This window comes from Pelmatolapia mariae, linkage group LG14 (assembly GCF_036321145.2).
Source record: "Pelmatolapia mariae isolate MD_Pm_ZW linkage group LG14, Pm_UMD_F_2, whole genome shotgun sequence".
NCBI lineage: Eukaryota > Metazoa > Chordata > Actinopteri > Cichliformes > Cichlidae > Pelmatolapia > Pelmatolapia mariae.
The window spans coordinates 32,452,767-32,473,739 of record NC_086239.1 but is presented as its reverse complement, the minus strand read 5'-3'; the positions used below and the strand labels follow the sequence as shown (position 1 = coordinate 32,473,739).

Genomic DNA, 20,973 nt, shown 5'->3' with positions numbered 1-20,973 from the left:
TTCGTTGGGGCGTATTACTCTTAAGTCATGAAATTATCGGAAACACGTCACAAAGCATGTGCTTGACTAATCAAAATGTCTCACGCTCTAACGAAAATTTAAATACATATATTCACAATGAAGACTGTACCACACGTACTGGAAAGTAATTGCCTACTAGACAGAAACGTTGCAGTAACTACTACAACCTGTTGTTTTAGCTAGCTGTCGGTTTCTCCCTGCACTGGTCCACCAAACTTCCGGCGAAAATTTCAAAATAAAATGTTCATGAAAAACAACATAAAAACACATCTTAAGAGTATTTAGAGGTTTAATGTTATACAGAATATTCCAGGGATCATTTTGTACACATAAAGGAAAAGAAGCACAACATCCCAAAGGTGTTTCCTTTGTATTTCCCATAGAGACTTCACAGGAAGATGCAAGGGATTAGTTATAAGCAACTGCTGTTAAAGGCAAAACAAAATGCTCGCTGGTTTTACAAAGGGATTATGGAAAAATACAAAATTATAAAAGCAAAGTGCTAAATTGTACTACTGTACAACAAAAGACAACATGTTATAATAAAAATAAGTGTGCAGTATATGGCATTGTGCGATACAGTACTTTACAGTTATGGCAAATATAGGAAAGATAAATTTAAACACTACAAAAAAATGGTTAACCATGCTGAACAATTGAGAAAATTTTACAATAAAAGCATATGAAATACAACACATAATACAAAACTACATTAACATAACCCTTCAAATAATTTCATGGCTAGGCAGCAACAACAGAGGCGGAAATATTTATGCCTATGGGTAAGAAAAACATGACCCAAAAAAAAAAAAAAAAAAAAAAAAAATCTCATTTAAATAAACGGCTGACAAAGTCTGCTGATGATGGCCTTTCCAATTGCGTCATACTAAATAAACGGACTAATCACAAGCACTGCAAGTATACTAAAAAAAAAAAATAATAATAATAATAATGGCATCACAGAATACTGTAGCATTTATACGTGTTTTTCAGTTTATTTTATTTGACAAACACATTTTAGCAGCAGGTAAAATCATTTATTGGGAACTAATATTTCACAGTATGTAACGACAGGTGCAAACAATGATTCAAAAGTAAAATTATGAAAGTTACACAAATTGTACACAAATCTCAGAGCAGAAGAAACTGCAGTGGATAATAAACGATTGTGCAACAGATTTTAGGGTCATTTTTGCAACGTTTTTGTTTACAATTTAATCAAACCTGTTAATCGATGAGATGTACTGTATGTAAACACATTGTTATCATTAACCTATCACCTCCAATGATTCATTATTCTTTTGTAAACTATGTGGGATCTGTAACAAAATACCTGGCAAAGCTTTTCGCTCATTTTAATACTGCTGGTGAAAACTGATTTGATGAAAATGGATTCTAAAATCCCAACAGGAAAAAAAAAAACAATCCTGCCATTTCACCGTGAGGATCATAAAACTGAACTTTACTCAGATTCTTGGCTGTATCAGGGAAACACTTTACATCCTGTTGCACTGAGGAAAAACGTTCTCCATAATGGCAGCATCTTAAAATGCTCGGTCCTGGAAGGCCAAACTAAGGTAATAAATTCCCTTGTACAGCTTAAAAAAGGCATGGGACTAGAAATGACCAGACTAAGATGTGGCTTTATGCCATCTTAGTGGGACGGAGGCATTGGGGATCAGTCATCTAACCTCTACAGTCAATGGCTACTCTGTTAAAACGGCCCCATGGCTGAGCTTTCTCTAATTGATGTTGCAGCAGCTCAAGTAACTGATGGTTTTACCCTCTCCAGGCATCGGGGCAGTGTCACTGTTATCCAGCTTGTTCTGCTTCGCCTCTCGAATGAGCTCGCAGGCCAGGTCGAGAAAAAGTTTCTCAACGTTGTCAGACTCTTTGGCTGACGTCTCCAGGTACAGCATGCTCTGAGCCTCGGCAAAGTCTTCAGCCCTCTGCCTGAGGACCTCTCTCTTCTCTGCCAGATCTATTTTATTACCTATAAAAACATACAATGTCCATTTGTCAACAACAGGGGAAAAAAACTAAACAAAAACAAACCACAAGTCTGGCTTGTTGCAGTCTGACTAAACAGTGGTGGGTGTTTAATGAGACAGATGAGAATGGGGAGGGATATGTGCATGCGAGCATGTGTGGGATGCATTTGAGAAGACTGTGCGTTCTCAAAATGACAAGAATAAAAATAAATAAATCTTACCAAACAATGCTGATGACAAAGATAAGCATGAGTTATTCAAGTACAAAACAAAGTTCTTACCGACTAATATAGTCACCACTTGGTTGTTGGCATACTGCTCGATCTCCCTCAGCCACTCTGGAAGGCACCTGAAGGAGTCCTCACAGGTAATGTCATACGTAAGAATGAGGGCGTTGGCACTACGGTAATAACTCTGAGTAATGGAGCGAAATCTCTCCTGTCCAGCTGTGTCCCATATTTGTAGCTGGAAAACATAATATTGTCAAGAATATAGGCAACTGTGCAAACTGCTACAAAACATAAATGCAAACAAAGATGTAACATTGGCGTACCTTGACCTTCTCCCCTTTGATTTCCACAGTCTTAATCATGAAATCTACTCCAATAGTAGCCCCTTGTCCAGGTGGGAAAAGGCCCTACAATTACAAGCAAAACTTATAATTTAACACTTCTGTACTGTGTAATTCAATAGCTACAGACTCATACACACAGACAGCATACAAACCTGAGTAAAGCGCCGGACGAGACATGTCTTCCCAACTCCAGCATTTCCTATCAGAACTATTTTGAACAGGTAGTCATAATCTTCCATGCTCATACTAAACTAGAAAATAAAGACAAGGAGAAAAGACAGAGGTGAAGCGCTAACGCTATAACTGTAAAATTGCTAACATTTTTCCCTATGTGCTCCAAGCCACAGACATAAAGTCATGAGACACACACACCAAAGATGCTGATGACACTAAAAACTGTTGTGTAACCATCAGGGCTCAGACAACAAGTAAAATTTGAGCTGAATAAGCTTGGGTGAGTAAGCTATGCCCTTCAGTGTGTGATCTGAATTCATATTGTGCTCATTAGCAGAATTATACCCGACACTAATTGCACTGAAAAAAATGTATCACAAAGAGACATTTCCTTTTCACTTACTATAATCCCATTTCCACAGAAAACAACTGGGCCTACCTATCAAATGACACAACTAAGAAGCTTTATAGCTTTTCTGTAAATACACAAATTTTAAACAGTTAGGTCAGTGGCAGGATCATCTCTCTCTTTAACAAGATTCTGCAAGCAGCTGAGAACTTAGGAGCATACCTGCTGCAGTTTTTTAAAACAAAATATTTTCCTATTGAGCCATGTTTTCGATTTCAGCTCCTCAAGAGTTAGATGCTTTTCATTTCATTAATGTTGTACATATTTTTAGATCTCATGCACAGGCCACATGCGGGCCAGTTAAACACCCAGACTCTTTTATAAAGCTATGGTGTTATACGTGTAGAATGTGGCTTGTTATTTTCTTGCTGAAGTAAGAAAGATATTCCCTGACCAAAGAAAAAAAAGTGTTATGGCAGATACTGGACCAAAGCCTCTAAGTATTATTGAGAATCCCGGGATTCTGGCTGATCCTCGTCCAGTTTAGGCCAAAAGTCACAGGACTTATGATTTCAAAAGATAATTTAAAATTTGATTTGCCTGACCAAAGAACAGCTTTCCACTTTGCCTCAGTAAATGAAAGTTTTCCTGAGCCCATGCATGTAACCATATCACCATCATTCAATGCTAACCTTGCCCCTCCAGATTATCTCAATCTTACTTTTGCTATGCTGCAGATGATAGCATTTTAAAGTTATCTGCAACTTTAACTGTTTTTAAGAATTTGCCACTTGAAAGCTTCTCGATGTTTCCCTATACCAGCTGGCCATGGTACTTATTCACTAAAATAGCTGTGAAATGTTACACTGGAAAGCGTAAAATGTGTCTTTCTCAATTAAATATAAGCTTAGTTTGTCCAGTCTCATTTCAGTGGAATAGTTTAGATCACTGTAGGAAACTGCATTTTTGGTAAGCATATGACACATGTGTTTCAGACAGTGCACTTAAGAAAATAGCAAACATTTCTGTTTCACTCCTTCACAAGATCTCATTTTAGATATCTTCTATTTTCTTTCTTTTCTTTCTAGCTCCCGTTTTTTGGGGCCGTGCATCACTTGCATGGAGACATGGAGATTCAAACAATACAGCCTGCACAAAGCACAAAACGCAAAGATGCAAGAGTTACTTTGGTCGATGCCCACACAACAGGGCGTGATCTGAAATGTATGTAAACAATGATAATATAGCACAAGTTTAAATTCTGCAGTGCGTTTCTATGTGTGCCCCTACGCTAGAATGGAGAACCGGGCCTTTACGTGCGGAGAAACTGAACATATCGCTGTAAAAACAACATTTTAAGGAAACAAACTGTTGCTTGCAGGAAGATGTGAATCTCTGGTTGACAATGCTGGTACAGAGAATAAGATTTTGAAGGAATAATTTAACCCTTTCTTGTAGTGATTTGAAACATTTCTTTCCGTGTCGCAATCACATCTTCACCAACATCTTATGTCCTGAAAGGCAAGGAAAAAACTGCAGCATCCCGCACATTTCGTAATCTGAAGTAGCTTTACACTTCTGGCTAATTATCCTTCATTTTTAATCTGAGTTGAAAACCATTCGGTCGAAGCTAGCAACAGTAGCAACTAGCGGCTACAGCGTGTGATTCTGGCCATTTTATCTGCAGATGCAGCAAGGAAAAAAAAGTCTGCCCTCCGCACCGAGTCAAGAGATAATTCATACTTACCAAAAACACGGGGATATCCCCGGACTTAGAACTACTTGGCATGCATAGGTCACCTCTTCAAATGGGCAAAGCCGCTGCTGGGCAGGGCATAATTCCTCTGGCTGTGTATCCTCAGGAGCTCAGCAGCAGCAGCCCGTCTGATAGAGAGACGATGAGGGAGGGGGAGGCCTGCCCTCAATGATGTCATCAGTTCACATGCAAAGTAACGCGTTACATGTACTCGCTACATTCAGAAAAGTACTCCATCAATAACAAGCTTAAGTGTGTCTTTTCCCAGTGAAGCTTTAAACATTCAAACGGATGCAGACATCTGTGGGCTGGAAAGGAAAGCATTTGTCTATTTTTCCACTGGTTGTTCTGGGTGGATGCAGCAGAATGCCTGGGAAAGAAACTCGGAGGGAATTTTAGATATTAATATTTTTGATCTCTCTCGCTCTCTCATGCTGCAATTTTGTTCCATTCTACAGAGCTTCTAGTATTTATACTATGTGGACACTGCAGTTTTATAGATTATAATTCTAACAGGAAAACTCACACAGAGCAATGATAAACAAAAGAGATGTGAAAGTACAAAGCTACAGAGTTTTGCAGTTTCTACAACATTACTATATTAATAACACGTGTCCTCCAACATTTCCTCAGTTATTACCTTAAGCTGAATACAGACTATATTGTTTTTTTATTGTTGTTTAATTTTTTCTCTTTTGTTTTTCTGATTCCATTAATCTATTTCCCCATTAACATATATTTTATGATATTTCTATATATGGTACTAACGTACACATTAATGTAGTAAATATTTTGAAGCGGACTGAACTGTAATATTAACTATCTGGCACATTTTATTTACAAAGATTTTGGCCTACTGTGACTCATGGGCTTTTGTTGCTAGGAAACAAATAATGCGGAACTCAAGCGCTTGTCGTTGGTTGCGCCCGGACCAGTAGTTCGGTTGCACGCTGTGCCCTTGACTTCCTACGAGAGGTGATAGCCGATGAATAGTAGTAGTAGGCATCTCGGAAATTATTAAATAAGGTCTGAGCTAAGGGGCACATTTCTCGCCATGGGCTTTATTCCAGAAGAGGGGAAGTCTCTGCCTCCTCCGGGGCTCGTGAACAGGAATTCGCTGTGGCTGGCGGGTGTAGGCTGGGTCTCCGCCGTGCTGCACAACGCAATCAACCACAGGCCGCCAGTGAAATCAGGTTAGCATTTTAGCTGTCTTTCAGACTGGTGCACGAACGGACGCTTTCCTTTCAAGCATATGAAACACTTAATTTTAAAAAAGAAATCCGAGTATTTAGTAAATAAATGTTCTCTCAGATTAGTAACTGGTTGTGAGCTGTCCACAGTGGTCGCAGCGTGTTTACGTTTCCTTTAGCATTAAAATAGCGATAAATATCAAAAACATAGTTAAGAAATTTGGACACCATAAAAACAAGATCTTTCATTATCCAGCACATGACACAGAGGATGATTAAAATTAAGTTTTAAATTGAACAAAAATACATGCATAATTTCCTTGGGGATTAATAAAGTATTCTGATTCTGAAATCTAACTAAACAAAATAAACAAAACTGAAAACTAAAAGTTCGTTTTGTTAATATTTTTTAAGAAGTCTAGCGTTAAATTTTGTCGTTATTGTTTCTCCCTATCTGAAAAAGAAAGTAGTATTAACATTGGTTGTGCCACATTGGGTTTTGTTTTGTGTTCCCTGTCGTCTTTGTTTTGGTAATATGTAGCTATGAAGTGTTGATATAAAATGCGCTGTCAAAAAGCTAGGTGCAGTAAGCTAAAGTGTAAGCCTCCACCTATTAATTCAATTTGTTTTTGTTTGCATTTTTTGCAATCCCGTTTTTTTTAAAAGAGGAAACCTTATAATGTGCAAGCTTTTGGTTTCTCATAACCACAGTAAGATTTTATTATTGTGCTTTGAAGTATCTTGCAAATATATATACTTTAGTTTGCTGTATGCTAGTTGTGTCTGATCAATAAATGTTGCATCGTTTTCCGTGTTTTCTCTTTAAGGTGTTCATCGACAGTTTCTGCTGGCAACCATTGGCTGGTTCATTGGCTACCATATTACCAAATATGAAAATTACACTTATGCTAGACTTGATCGAGACATGAATGAGTATATCAAACTCCACCCGGACAAATTTGTACCAAAGGGTAAGTTCATTTTTATATGTCTTTGCTCTAACAGAAGACACAAGACCCCAACACCACCTCTTCTTTATTGTATGAGACCCTTTTTTTTTCATTGAAAAAAGAGCTTTTAAACTAACATTCACACACTCACACTTAAGTGGATGCATCAGAAGGCAAGTTTCTTGCCCAAGGATGCTTTGACATTCAGATCCGAAGAATCGGGGATCAAACCACCAACCTCCGGATTAGTAGTACAGCCACAGCCAATGCAGAATTTGTGCTTTGTGAGTGGCTGCCACCATTCACCGTTCTTTAGCTGATGTAGCTCCCATGATTTTCTTTCAAATGAAATTATACATAATAATGGATTTTCATATATGTCATTGTTTTCAAAAAACACCAACACAGAACAGGCTCAGCACCACACAGGTGGAAATTATGTTTATGCACACACCACTTTAGATTCGTTTTTGTTTGTTTGTTGTCTTTTGATGATGTTAAATCCTGTGTAGTGTAGTTGTGAAATAGTTTCTTTAGCGTTTAAGTATGTAATATGTACCCTGTTACAAATTCAAATCCCAGATTGTCTGAATGCAAGAAAAATAATGCTGTACCTTTATTATGTGTATCTACATAATTGAAATGTGTTAAAAAATGTTCAAGCCTGAGAAATCCATAATCTTATTGCTAATATTTCAGTCACCTGTCAGTGGCAAATCAACTTTATATTTGATGGCCATCAAGCTTATCCATACAGTAATGTTACGGGGTGATGCAAATTTATTGCAAATTAAATAAATGTAACAAAAAGTAAAGATTACCTCGTCTGTGAAAATGACTTCTTTCTGAGTTGCGTCAGCTTTTCAGTAGCATTGGTGCTAGTTACGATTCCCATGATCCCATGCTACTTTCCAGTGCCATCAAACTAGGCTTGATGTTATTGTTTTGATTGAGAAATCCCACGGGGGAAGAAATTAGACTGTGCATTGAAGTGCTGTAGGACATTAACTCCGATTAAATCTTATGAAATGTTGGGTCATGTATGTTTGTAATCAAATTGTTGCTTTTGGTTTCTTTTATCTTACCAGAACAAAAGACCTTTGCTGAGATTGTTGAGCCTTTCCATCCTGTGCGCTAAGCATCAGTGGCTGTGGAGAGAGGAAACATTCACAGTTGCCGCCTGTGTTGAGCAACCTTTTTGTGAGAGCATTCTGTCATATATTGTTTGAAATATAGATATGTAAATAAAAAGAATAAACTCAACTCACAAACTCAATTTTGTGACTGACTTTATAAGTGTAAACAAAAAGTTGAATTCTTTACAAACTTAGGAAACTGTTATATTCTTTACAAGTCATCTTTCTTGTGGTGTTTGTTTATATAAAAGGGATCATTACAAAAGCAAATTAAGAGACACAATTGATTAATTTTGACAATGCATATTTATTCCTTATTCATTAGGTTAGAAGTCTGGGGTCACTGAATGTAAACATTTCAGACATTTGCGATGCTTGGGTGTCTTAGATGACTCTCTTAAAAACAGATGTCCACATATCTTAGGTTTTGTGACTAATTTGCCACCCCAATAATGTCCATGTATTTCTCAGTGAGAGTCTGCGTCTTCTTGGTGAGGTCACTCATCACAGAAAACAGTCCTCTCACGTGGAAGCGGAAGAGGGCTTCAGGATCTGTGTCCAAGAGAGGCTCCAGGGTCTTGTTCAGTGCTATGTTGTTTTTGGCCTTGTGATCGTCCAGGGGAATTAGGCCGCTCTCCACTGTGGTCCGTATGGCTTTGAGCATCAAGTAGTTGCTGTACAGGTCTTTGCAGGTCTCTTCTGCAGCTTCACAGTCCCACACCTCGTCTGAGGGCATGTCTCTCAGCAGGCTTGGTAGAAGAATGGTCTGCTCCATTTCACTGACAGCTGAGCTGTATCGTCTCAGAGCCAGGAACAGGCTGTTTCTCTTGAATTTGGCATCGGCAGACTGCATGGTTCCCGTTGGATGTGGTCGGCTGTTTACTTGCTGTGGTGGCAAACAAGTGGAAGCAGTGTGCACTGCAGCACTGTGAGATGTGAGTTTATATGATGAACCAAGGTGGGTTGAACAGTGCAGTTGTGTAACTGCATCATCCGATACATTTAGAAAGAGGCCGAGAGTTATGTGGAGTCAAACCCTTATCTTTATTTGATTTACACCACCCAGTTCAAAATAGTCTGGCCAGTGTGTACTGAATTGAGCCTGCTAATGCTCTGTGTGGTTAATGATTAATGTTGAAAGTATAAAGGAATGTCATGCTTTGATTTCCAAGGACAAAATGAGTTTATGAACGTACAATAGGCCCAAAATAAAGAACCCTGGATTATTCTGGTATGGTATTGAAGGCTGTTTTAGAGGCTTTAAACCATTACTTTTCTGTTTCTTTCCCAATAGTTTCTGTGCAACACAAAGACTAATACATCTTAAAAACAAAATCTAGCTTTCTGTTGATTTAAAATGAAGGAACGCAAGAAGAAATGGTTCTGGTAGGGCCTGGTTCCCCTTAGAAACTGCATGATTGCTAAATATAGTCCACAGATTCTGGGTTTTTCCTGCTCAAGTGGAACTGAAAGCTTTGCAGCCAGTCAGTCCCATGGCAGACTTGATCGGGAAAAAAAGCCATGTGCTGCCTGAACATGTGTTTTGGTTCTCTCACAAAGATAAATCAATGTTGAAAGCATGCTATAACTTTAGGTTATCAGGTGGGATTAAAAAAAAAATACTCTTTTTAGGTAATACGTCTGGGTAATAAAATAGTGAGCCTTTGGCTTTCTTTTCATTTTATTTTGAAGTGTGAGTGATACAACAGCTGGCATTGCTGAACTACACCATCAGTCTCACTTGACCATAATAACATGCACTAGTTCTTCATCTTGTTCTCACAAGATGGCATCCTTGAGCTGGTTCAGTTGTCAAGCAGTTAAACTGAAACAATACCTCTAAATGCTGCATCTTATTTAAATAACAAACTGTGCTTTGTTTCCTCAGTTTTTAGCTTTTCTAATCTATATATCTTATTTTTATCTATTTTCCTAATTCTCTATTTGAAGCTGGTTGACACATAACAATGTGGTAAACTTTGCATGTTACTCTTAAAGTTACGTCATTGATTAAAGGAAATTATTGCAGGTTTTGCAAAATGGAATCTGTCATGTTCTATGCCTGGATCTTTGGTAAAAACCAAAGAATCCTTTGCTAGTGTAGGGGGTTATTAAAAAATAAACAAATGTACTGATTTTAAGGCAACCTTAATTGGAAGATATTTTAAAACATCATATTTTCTGTACATAATCACAAATATTTTAGTGTCCATTAGTGTTTTTAACCAATAATGGACTTTTCTTTCAGATTTTACAAACTCGTCAACACAAAACGAGTGTTGTAGACTAGACTGTAAATACCCAAATACTCTATTTATGCTGTAACTATTCAGAAACTGACCATTCATTTTAGGAGTCTTTAGAATCATTAAATAAACTAAATAAAAGTGATTCTTTTAACCTTACTTTGCATAATCTGCTGGGCCCATGATGAGACCCTAAAAGCAGTTTTACTTTTTTTTTTTTTCCACCAAGCCTCGCCACAATTGGTAAAGTGTTTTAATTTTTTTTAAAAAGTAAACTGTACAATGACTGTGAGGGCACATACAGGTTAACAGAGGTGAGGAAGTTATCTGCTTCATTCTGTTGCTTCATTCTGCGTGTTATCTGGTGATATGCAGAGAGATATTTGTGTGGTCTTGCTCTGTCAGTTTGGGTTTTTGCAGTCTGAGGTGGGACTCGGTGCATCGTCAAGTGCGTACAGTCTTTAAAGTCAGGGTGATGTCAGTTCTTCGGCTTGTTGTTTACTGACTCAGTTCAGAGCTTTCCTCCGTTGACCCTTGACAATAATTTCCAAGACATGAGTTAGATCCATCATCTTAGTGAGCATATCCATGATGTCAGGGTGCTCCCTTGCTCCACTGATGAACTCTTCCAGCGTCAGCTCACCTGAGAGAGAGAAATGGCACTCTGTGCATTTAAAGCTGCGATTTTATGGAAACAAATCACAAAGCAGAACATTTCACAACTATCAGAATGTTTATTCATGCTTTGTATTCATTTCACTTTGGTCACGGTGACAAAAGCCTTTTATTACTGGTTTCATTCTTGATACCCTTTATACACAATCATGCGTTTGTTACCTTCTCCGTTGACATCAATCTTCTCATATATAAGATTCACAATCTCTTCTGGAGGGATGTCGTAGCTTCTGGTGATGTCTTGAATGGCCTAAAAGAGATGTCATGCCATGTAAACAGGGTGATCATTGTATGGCTTTAGTCAGGAGTTAAGAATCAGCCAAATTGAAAACAGAGGTGAATTAGAAAGCCGTTGGATTTAGGTGCTGTGGCTACTTATGTGCGCTTCCAGAGTTAATCTTCAAGGCACCATTCAGAGAATTCTGAGAAGCTCACTACTTTGGATGCAGAAATCTGATTAGGAAAATTTCAGAGAAGGCATACTCTACCTTAAATATAGTTTCCAGTTCATCCTTGTCAATTTTTCCATTTCCATCCTGATCAAAGAGCTTGAAGTACCACTTTAGCTTCTGATTTATTTCTCCTTTCAATAATAAACTAATGCCTGCAATATATTCAACAAAGTCTATGTAGCCATCCTGTAAAATAAAAAAAGACACACAAAGGGAAAGGAGTGTAAATCTCAGATCATTTACTGAAAAAGCAAAACTTGTTTACTTCAAAGAATAATTACCAAATTCTGAATTAAATACTTAAGTTTTTTATCTTTGTAAACAAGTGCAGCTAATTTCAAAGGAAGTTATATCAGATATTTAGAGACACTAAATTTAATACTTATAACTTTTTATCCTTTAAGTTGGAACAAACTAAATGATTCAGAGTATAAAATGTATTTTCTTTTGAACTCTTGTAGAAAAGAAAATCAGATATCTTCATAATAACTGATGCATTCTACAGTATTACATACTGATAAAGACACCATTGAACTATTTGCAAAACTGGTCCCCCCCGATCTGCATTACTCTATACTTCTATTTGCTACATTTTTGCAAAGTTTCCTGGTATTCTTCATGTGTTTCTTCCACCCAGTTCATATCCTCCAATATTAAATGTTTTCATACCCCATCCATGTCAAAGGTGACGAAGACCTGGTCCACATAACTGCTGGCCTCCTCTGTCATACCGTTCATTTCAAGCATTGTCTTCAGCTCAAAGAGCGTGATGAGCCCCGAAGGAGATTCCCTCATGAACTTTGTGTACCAGTGGTGCATGTCCTCCTCCAGGATATCATCCAGGTTGGAGCCGTGGGCACCCATTTTCACTCCAGATGATTGGGACTTTTGATCAGATTGCTGCTGATAAAAGTGAATCCACAGAGGAAAGTGTAGCACCTACTCTGAGCTCTGAGTAACAACAACCTCCTTAAGCTTTACGCGTCTTGAGGCAGCTAAAAGGAGACATAACCCTTTAATAGGATAAACAGAGAATCTTGCTAAAACGTCAGGGCAAAGTGTGTGCTCTTTGATTGAACTAGTTTCCATTGGCACAAAGGAACTTCCTGCAGGGTTCACTTTCAGAGAAAGCATAGAGCATAACTTTCGGAGAATGGGTTTGTTTTTGGTTCATTAAGCCATTTGACGGCCATCTATGAATAATTCAAGTATTAAATAAAGCACCAAATACTAGGGATGAACCCATGTTGTGTCTACACATATCAGAAAATTTAGCAAAAAATGATTTGAAATTGTATCTTTAGGTACTCTGTTACTAAAAGCCTATAATAAAAATATATGTTATCTATCTTGTCATCTAAAGATCTGGAAACCCTTATCCACGCCTTTATTTCCTCACGTCTTGATTACTGTAACTCTCTCTATTTAGGTGTCTGTCAGTCAAGCCTGTCCCGTCCCAAAGTTTGGTATTATTTATGCCAAATATGTATGCATATGAATGTAAGTTTTCCTGACTCCTAATAACTTTAATTTTGGGATTTTCTCCTGCAAGTCATGAATAATCAAATCTTGTCATTTCTATGGCTTTCTGCCACCCCAGTGTTTGACGCTTATAGGCTAATTGTGCTTGCGTTTCTAACAATGGCGAGCAAAAAGGAGCTGCCTTTGCCAAGACTGATGTTTTTAATCATCAGTCAGCTAGACTTCTTCAAGCACAAGTTTAATAATGATGCATTTTCCATGTGAATTTAATCTCAGCATGATCTGAGTTTTTAAGAATACAGAAAAATGTTGCACACACATTACACGTGTTCTTCGAGCATTGTTGACCTGTCACTGAACTCTGTGACTGGTCTTTGACCTACCATGAAGTAAAAAAACGAAACAAAACAAGGCTATCAAAGCTCAGCGTGCCTGTTACAGTAAATCTGGCTTTGGATGATTACTGATTCTTAAAATAGCATTCAGAAGAAAGAGCTCCTTTACTACAAGCAAGACAGGCAGTTGCTACCTGTTAGACATAGACAGCCAGAATGGTGCCCATGAGTTATAACTGCTGCCAGCATATTTAGTAAAATGTTTACTTAGAGAAAAGAAATGCCCTCTGTGACTCTAAATACAGTACAGAGCAAAGTTGTCCAGTCTGGATCAATAAATTCCGTCTCAACAAAAATGTGCCAATATCTGCAATATTTGGAAATTTCAAAGAGCAAACAGGGTGGTGTGGTTTTATGTCCAGCTGTTGAAATCTTTTGGATCCCACAGATGCATTGCTGTTTAAACTTAACCTTTTGACCACCATGTGACTGTCATGCAGAATGGCTGTTTGTGAACATGTAAAACTGTATTTCCCCCCCTAGGAAAAAGAAGAACAAGAAATAAAACTCAGCATTTCTTTCCATATAGTGTTATTAGAAATTCGTGTAATACATAATACTTCCTTTTCTCGGGAAGTCTCTTTTGTCGTTTGAGAAAATTGCTGACGTAAAATTTGTTTTAGTGAAATGTGCAGCTGTGTAAATGATGCAATGTAAGTTCCATGGAAGCAAAACCACAGTTGTTAAATCACATGTAAGTATTTGCATTATTGCAGTAGTTGTAAAAAGGGGTTAGCCTTTTAAAGTAATGACTGTAATATCTTTATTTGGGAAACACATTCTTGGAAATTCAACAAGTTAAAGTGAAGAGAACTGAATGTCTGTGTGGAGCAACTATCCTTGGAAATACAAACATATATTACAGCTGTCATCTTAGACATGCTAATATAATCACTGACACAGTAGCCAAAAAATAAATTAAAAACATACAACATAAACTGTTGCCAAAACCGTTGCAATAACCCGCTCCCTGCTCTGTAAAGTATTTACAATGTGAATTCCCGTTCCCTGCAAACTGAGCCAGAGAAAGGAATCAAAAGAGAGACAAAATCCCTTAACTGTCCCGTGGAAAATGCTCCCCCTAGTGTTCAACTACCAAAACAAACAGTTAAGGGGAAAACAGGGTCCCAACTATTTGCTTCCCAAATAAAACTGTTCTTGTGCTATAGTACACAAAACAATTTGTGTATAGAGTGCACAGTTTATAAGGGATGCACAGCCTCTATGTAATAATAAGCAAATGACTCATTTTGCTGTTAATTTCCTATTAAACTGTTGATTGAATCGTGTTTTAGGGCTTTGCGAGTGAAGTTGCAAAGCCCAAAAATAATGTCACAGATAAATTCAATTTTTCCATTAAAAATATACACCAGTTTTCTTATGTACAAATATCACAGTGAGAGTCAAGGAACTTAAAGAACTGACATGTAAATGCAGTAAACTATGAACAGTAAAACACAGTGAAATCTTAAGTACAATATCTCAATGTATTTCTTTCAAAAAAACATGTTTTTTGTGTTTGTTTTCCATTTTTTGTGAGTTTGACTATAGGTTATATTTTAACCTAAAAAAATACCCTGCACACAAACACACACATGACTACCATTACTTGCGGGGTGGCGCAACTATGGTCATGTAGCGTCCTGTGGTAAAGACGTCTCATATGCAGTCTCATGAGAAAACAATGACATCGACGTGACATCATGGAGGTTTAGTGGCTCATAAAAACTAAAAAGAAACCAAGAACTGGTTTTCTGGTCTCGTTGTAAACTTCTTGTCCTCAGTTTCCTAAAGCCATTTTTAGGGAATCTGGATCAATGAACATTGGGTCCGATTCAGATTCCTGGTCATAAAGAAACTGTCTGAACACGTTGTACACCATCTCCCTGCTCAGAGTAAAATTCCTCAGCTGATCCTTCTCCTCTTCAGGCATGTGAAATGTCAGCTTGTAGTCAGCAATGACTGAACCGTCCCTGCGGGGGAGGATTAAACATTTCTGAAGTTTAACGCACAAAATTCAGTGGTTTCACCAAAATACACAGTTCATAAATTCTGAGTGTGACGCGTATTTACCTGAAAGCCCGTATCTCTACGTTGATGAAGTATCGCCCCAGTGCAGATGAGGTTTTGTAGAGGTCAGAGAGCTGGGTGGGGCAGAACAAAGCATGCAAGAGAAAACATTAGCAGGAAATTGTTTTGCCTGGCACTCCTCTACCTACCTTTCTCTCAGCTCAATTTTAATGCTAATTGCTTTTACATTAAAATTTCAGAAGAAGATAAAAGCATAAAGCACACACAGGTTTTTGGAGTTTTGTGTAGACAGTAGATCAGTTTAAACATTGATGAGTTCAGGATAAAACTTCACAGTTTTTTTGGGGGGGGGGGGGGGGGGGGGTTTACTCCACTATTCATAGTGAATGAAACAATAACAATCACTGTGTTTATCTTAAAAACATGCTGTAACCTGAACTGGAATGTTGTCATTCATCTGTTTCGTTTCTTTGGTGGACTGCAGGTGGATTGCACAGAAAACTACTGAGCTGAATACCATGAAACTTTGGGTGAAGATTAAGAATAAGAATTTTGTCTTTTTCCGCAAAAAACAAAACAAAAAAGCAAAATATTTTTGATTCATTTTGCTACTATCAGTGTGCAGACATCGGCACATCTTCTATGACATTACCCTCTTTTACAACGTAGCTATTAACTATCCTTGAATTGCCTTATAAAACAAGGGCACGTGGACTGCGCCATGTATACACCAGCTAAGCACCATGGTTGCAATGCTACACTGTTTGCCAGTAAATCTAATATAGCCACTGTAAAAGATATTTTGTACATTCACTATAAGGACAAACGAATTGGGCCAGATCTCCTAATCTTTGAATTTAGGCGTTTTCAGTCTCATTGCCACAAGTGCATAAAAATCCAGCACTTGGCAGTCTGCCTTTACAGATATTTGTAAAACAATGAGTTGTTCTAAAAAGCGTAGTGCTGTAATAGGATGCAGTTGCAGCAAGCCAGTTTGTGAAATTTATTCCCCTCCCTTAACTCTTAAAGTTTAATTTCCACATTTAACTCTAAGTGGTATTAATGTAAAGCGGAAGCAGTTTTTACGAGCCGCAACTCAGCCACAGAGGGGTAGACCACAGATACCGGTGGTAACGTTGCAGAGTGGGGTCACCGACTGCAGAGGCGCCAATGTTCTTCTGACTAAATGCAAAGTTCCAAAACCTTCCTTGACCTCAAAAACTGCATGCCAGGATCATCACAGTATGGGTTTCCATAGCCGAGCAGGTGTCATCTGTAGATGGCCCAGTAATTTTGTCCATACAGAGTATGTAGCAAGTTCTAAATACGACCAGCTAACACGAACAGATCAAGTACATCGTTTATAAAATATAAGTTATAAGTGGTCCAACCTTTGTTCCTAGTTCTTTAGCCAGTGTTTGGCTTTTATTGGAGGAATTGGTGCTGAGTTCCTCTGTGAAGACCTGGTTTGGCATCTGGAAGCTCCCACGGAAATTCTGAATGACTGTAAACGATGAAGGGTCAAATATGTCATCCTCATCCTGATGGATCGCTGCCCAAAGAGAAATCAGTGAGTGAAAAATTGCTGCGTTTGAATAGTTAAAAATGCTGCATTGTAGCTCCCTGCAATATTCATGCTTTCACATAACATAAATTATATTTTTTTAAATGTTATTCATTTACATCTTAATGAATGCGCCACAACGTAGCACTAACAACAAGTAAAAAAACAGAACCTTACCTGCACATATAGCCAGTGAAGTAAAAATCACTGCAATGATGACAATGAGGATGAATATTATGACCATCCATAATCTAATTTCCCAGAAGACTTTCTCATTCAGCTCTTTCTTTATCCCACGCATAGTGCAGTCCTAGAACATAATATAAATAATGAAATGGAATATACTTTACAAGGCAGCAGGTTTGTCATTAACTTAGATTTCTAGTCAGTTAATATACAGGCATTCAAACCTTTTCCCAGCACGCACCAATTCAGAATACACATATTCATTTTTTCAGTCATTCACATAAAAAGAAAGAAAGATCAAAATTCATTTTATTTAAATTAAGATGAAAACATAAAAAACTGGGACAAATACCAAAAAATAATGCCTCTTTATTCCAAACCATAAGAGTTAATACCCAAGAAAAAAAGCACCTTTCATACCTTTCCAGATTTTTGAGACTCTACATCACATGGAGATGTCTGCACTCCATTAGTACCATTTCCCTAGCAAGACACAAAAAAGAAGGCATCGTCACTTTGCTCACTTCCTTCACTAAATATAGAAGTCAAGAAGGGAAAGTGAGAGGTTTCTTTTCCTTCTACAGTTGCTTTTGTCTTCTGCTCAAAAAATAGAAAGGTCATACTCAAAAATATGTAGTTCTCATTCTGTAATAGAGAATAAAATAATAGTTTAAAATAAATAGAGCACAACTTTAGTGAAAGCTGCTTACCTGTTGCAGAAGACTCTCTGCTTCGGTTGGACTGGAATACGTGTTGGCATCAACATATGTAACACATGTCCCCTACAGGGTGAAAAATTTGGGGATATTTATAAAAGATATAACAATTCTTGAGCCAGCTCTCTCTTTTTTTAATTTTACAAGGAAAATAGGACAAAGGTGCAGGCTGCTAGAAGCACAAGGTGCAGTTTAAAATTGTTGTTGTTTTTAAATATGTTATCTGTAGACAAAACACTGGTTCATCCCTTGAGTTAGTTGCCTTTTCTATGCTTGAATGATTCACAGGTCAGTGTTAACCCCCCCCCCCCCCCCCCCCCCCCCCAAAAAAAAATAAAAATCTCTTAAATTAGTTAGGCAGAAGGACTGGATTGAAAATGAGTGGAAAAGCAGCCAATGTCCAAAGAATACTTTGAAAGACCTTCAGAAAATGTGGAGAAGTACTGCTTGAGACAGTGTTAAGAAATACAAGAAAATCCAGTTCCTTGGAAGCACAATATAAAGAAGTGAAGTGATGACTCAATACTGTGGCACCATATTGTTGAGCTGTGAGTTTGGGTCATATTTTCTTCACATTTAAAAGCACTTGAATAGAATTACTTTTGTTTTGAAGCTGACTTTTTATTGGATTTCAAAAACTGGTTTTTAATCCTTTAAACTAAACTTTCACATCAATGAGTGAAAACAAAGTTGCTCAAGAATTGAGTCTGTATTATGACTGAAATCTTAAGCCATGTTACACCCTCAAGCACACAGGAGGAGCATGTGGGCTCCTTCATATCCTGCTGTTAATGCATTCCTGCTCTTCATACACACAGTATGAAAATACATAACTCGTCCGTCTACATAAGACGTTAGTATAATTTTAGTAGTATTACAGAGTAGACTAAACAGGAAAGAAGCAGCATTTTGTTTTACTTTCTATTCGCATAGAGAGGGCTGGAGGACTTATTACAAGGTGATTAAACATACAATGTTTCATAAAATATCATGATCACTAACGCTGTCATTCAAATTAAGAATGCCATTAAACAGAATTTCACATATTTATACCATTTACTCACCCCATGAGCACGTGAAACCGGTGCTCCATCGAGTTCATCTGAGGATTTCAATATATCCATCTGAATATCAACCATGGTGATCCTGGGCAAGATTCTTTCCAACCCGGAAGTGCCTATGCGCCTCAACTTTTAATGGTAATAAATACAAGCTGACCGCGGTGACATTAACGTCCCAGCTGAGGTTCTCAAAATATATTAACAGTTCCTCAATAACACCAGTCAGTGACTTCACATCGTTACTCAAGACAGCTTCTGGGAAAGCTTTTCTTCAAACGAGCCACGAAATCTTCCTTCCCTGCGCGTCCTTCTCAAGCCTGACAGGTGAGTCTTGAAGTTTTGGTGGAGCGTAGAGGCGGTCCCGACTTCGAAACTTGGGAGGAAACATTGGAAGGACTCATGACGTTATAACAGCTGGCCAGCGGCACACCAATGCGTGATTCATAAGCAGCTTCTCTGTTGAATTACGTTACAGAGTTAGATATGATGCAAATTTGCCCGTAAGCACTGCTGTTTATGTTTTTCTTTGCAGCCCACGTGATTTCTTTCAGTATCCTTCAATCTGTTGGCAGCTATGCGGTCGAGTGCTTTTTATGATACGTATTTGCTTAACCAAAGCATGGCTCCACATAACGTTTATTGTTTGGTTTATCTATTGATGACCCATATATTTACTCTATCATTCCAGGAGTGGTTCAGTTTATCAGTGGTTCGGATCATATGAACTTATGACCTTTCAGAAAGAAACAACAACAAAAAAAACAGCTATTATTGTGATTTGAATTGAACAACAACTTCAAAAACTGTCGATACAAATAAAAGAGATATTTACACATTGGAGATAAGTTTTATTCCACTGCTGAAGCAGGTTTAGGAATTACTGCAACCTCTTCCGGATTACCACCAGAGGCCGACATACGCATTCTTATGTACACTTGTTAGCAACTCAGTGTTGTTAGACATGGACAAGACCACCTGCTGAAGATTAAGCTGAGCATGAGAATAGGGAAGAAATATGATTTAAAGTGACTTTGAACGCGGCATGGTTGTTTGTGTCAGATAAGCTGTCTTTTTAGTGAATGGTCCAAAGATAAAAGTACCCAGTGAGGGGCAGGCCATATCAAGGCCACTCCACTCCTTACAACCAAAGTATTCAGAAGCACAACTTTGAACATAAACATGTCAAACCTTAAAACAGACAGGCTACAGCAGCAGAAGGCCACACTGGATGCCCCTAATCTCAGCTAAGAACTTAGGCTACGGTTCACATGGAATCACCTAAAATTAAACTGATGGCTGCATGCAGCAGAGTTCCACCATGACACAAAGCTAAAATAATTTTAAAATAGATTCTTGAACAGGAAAATAACATTACTGTACAAATCTGGAACAACTGCATGACACTATCATGTCAATATGCAAATCTCTGATCAACGTTTCCAGCTCTTTTTTGAATCCAAGTCTGTGTCTGTGTTAAGGCAGGTCTGAAGGCAAAAGGGAGTCCAAACTGGTACTAGCAAGATGCACCTAATCTAAATGAAAGTGTCCGGTGAGTATAAGTCACACCTTTTGTGTCAATAAAGGAGCTTTTTTTTTTTTTTTTTTTTTTGATATGTCAGATGACATTCTTGGTATTTCTTAATGCTTAAAGGAGTATCCTCTGGCTTTTGTTTTCATTTATTCTGAGCTTTGTTCAGGCTGAAAATAGAGAGAGCCAATGCAGAAAATTACATTAACTTCACGGACTAATGCTAATCATCAAGAAGCAGTTTGTCTCATGTTAATCAGTGCAATGACACTATTAGTCAACAGTTTACACACACATTAACATTACTGACATGAATTCTAAATAGAAATTGTAAGAGCGCTATATAGGGGCAATTCTGCATTTGGTCAATAGTACAGTTTCCCTTTATTAATGACAGTGTCTTAATATAAACTGACTTTTTGGCTAAAAACAACTCAAGACCCTCCTGTATTCCTTGGAGAACAATTTTCTTTGGATGTGGTATATTCACGATACA

At 37.8% G+C, this 20,973-nt stretch overlaps 5 protein-coding genes across 6 annotated transcripts; 1 reads left to right on the top strand and 4 right to left on the bottom strand.

Annotated features, from left to right (window-relative positions):
• Positions 1–292: 292 nt before the first annotated feature.
• rab30 (RAB30, member RAS oncogene family) lies at positions 293–5,009 on the bottom strand. 2 transcript variants are annotated; one of them, XM_063493408.1, is made up of 5 exons: positions 4,857–5,009; positions 2,739–2,837; positions 2,566–2,649; positions 2,294–2,477; positions 293–2,014 (listed from the first exon to the last, which is right to left on the bottom strand). In XM_063493408.1, the coding sequence occupies exons 1-5, from the start codon at positions 4,896–4,898 to the stop codon at positions 1,764–1,766; spliced, it is 660 nt and encodes a 219-aa protein (XP_063349478.1). In that variant the 5' UTR covers positions 4,899–5,009; the 3' UTR covers positions 293–1,763. The 2 variants fall into 2 exon arrangements, with proteins under 2 accessions (XP_063349478.1, XP_063349480.1); XM_063493410.2 differs by having other exon boundaries at positions 2,739–2,832; positions 4,857–4,981.
• A 779-nt stretch (positions 5,010–5,788) lies between these two features.
• Positions 5,789–8,281, top strand: ndufc2 (NADH:ubiquinone oxidoreductase subunit C2). The gene is made up of 3 exons (XM_063493047.1): positions 5,789–6,058; positions 6,883–7,026; positions 8,094–8,281. The coding sequence occupies exons 1-3, from the start codon at positions 5,920–5,922 to the stop codon at positions 8,141–8,143; spliced, it is 333 nt and encodes a 110-aa protein (XP_063349117.1). The 5' UTR covers positions 5,789–5,919; the 3' UTR covers positions 8,144–8,281.
• Positions 8,282–8,428: 147 nt separating this feature from the next.
• On the bottom strand, positions 8,429–10,511 carry thrsp (thyroid hormone responsive). Its single transcript, XM_063493046.1, has one exon. The coding sequence runs from the start codon at positions 8,992–8,994 to the stop codon at positions 8,575–8,577; it is 420 nt and encodes a 139-aa protein (XP_063349116.1). The 5' UTR covers positions 8,995–10,511; the 3' UTR covers positions 8,429–8,574.
• A 114-nt stretch (positions 10,512–10,625) lies between these two features.
• guca1c (guanylate cyclase activator 1C) lies at positions 10,626–12,491 on the bottom strand. The gene is made up of 4 exons (XM_063493045.1): positions 12,184–12,491; positions 11,551–11,700; positions 11,225–11,312; positions 10,626–11,030 (listed from the first exon to the last, which is right to left on the bottom strand). Exons 1-4 carry the CDS (start codon positions 12,376–12,378, stop codon positions 10,894–10,896), a joined length of 570 nt encoding a protein of 189 aa, XP_063349115.1. The 5' UTR covers positions 12,379–12,491; the 3' UTR covers positions 10,626–10,893.
• A 2,368-nt stretch (positions 12,492–14,859) lies between these two features.
• Positions 14,860–19,042, bottom strand: LOC134641709 (TPA-induced transmembrane protein). The gene is made up of 7 exons (XM_063494227.1): positions 18,953–19,042; positions 17,883–17,954; positions 17,593–17,655; positions 17,164–17,296; positions 16,814–16,974; positions 15,465–15,535; positions 14,860–15,364 (listed from the first exon to the last, which is right to left on the bottom strand). Exons 1-7 carry the CDS (start codon positions 19,025–19,027, stop codon positions 15,172–15,174), a joined length of 768 nt encoding a protein of 255 aa, XP_063350297.1. The 5' UTR covers positions 19,028–19,042; the 3' UTR covers positions 14,860–15,171.
• Between the last annotated feature and the right edge of the window lie 1,931 nt (positions 19,043–20,973).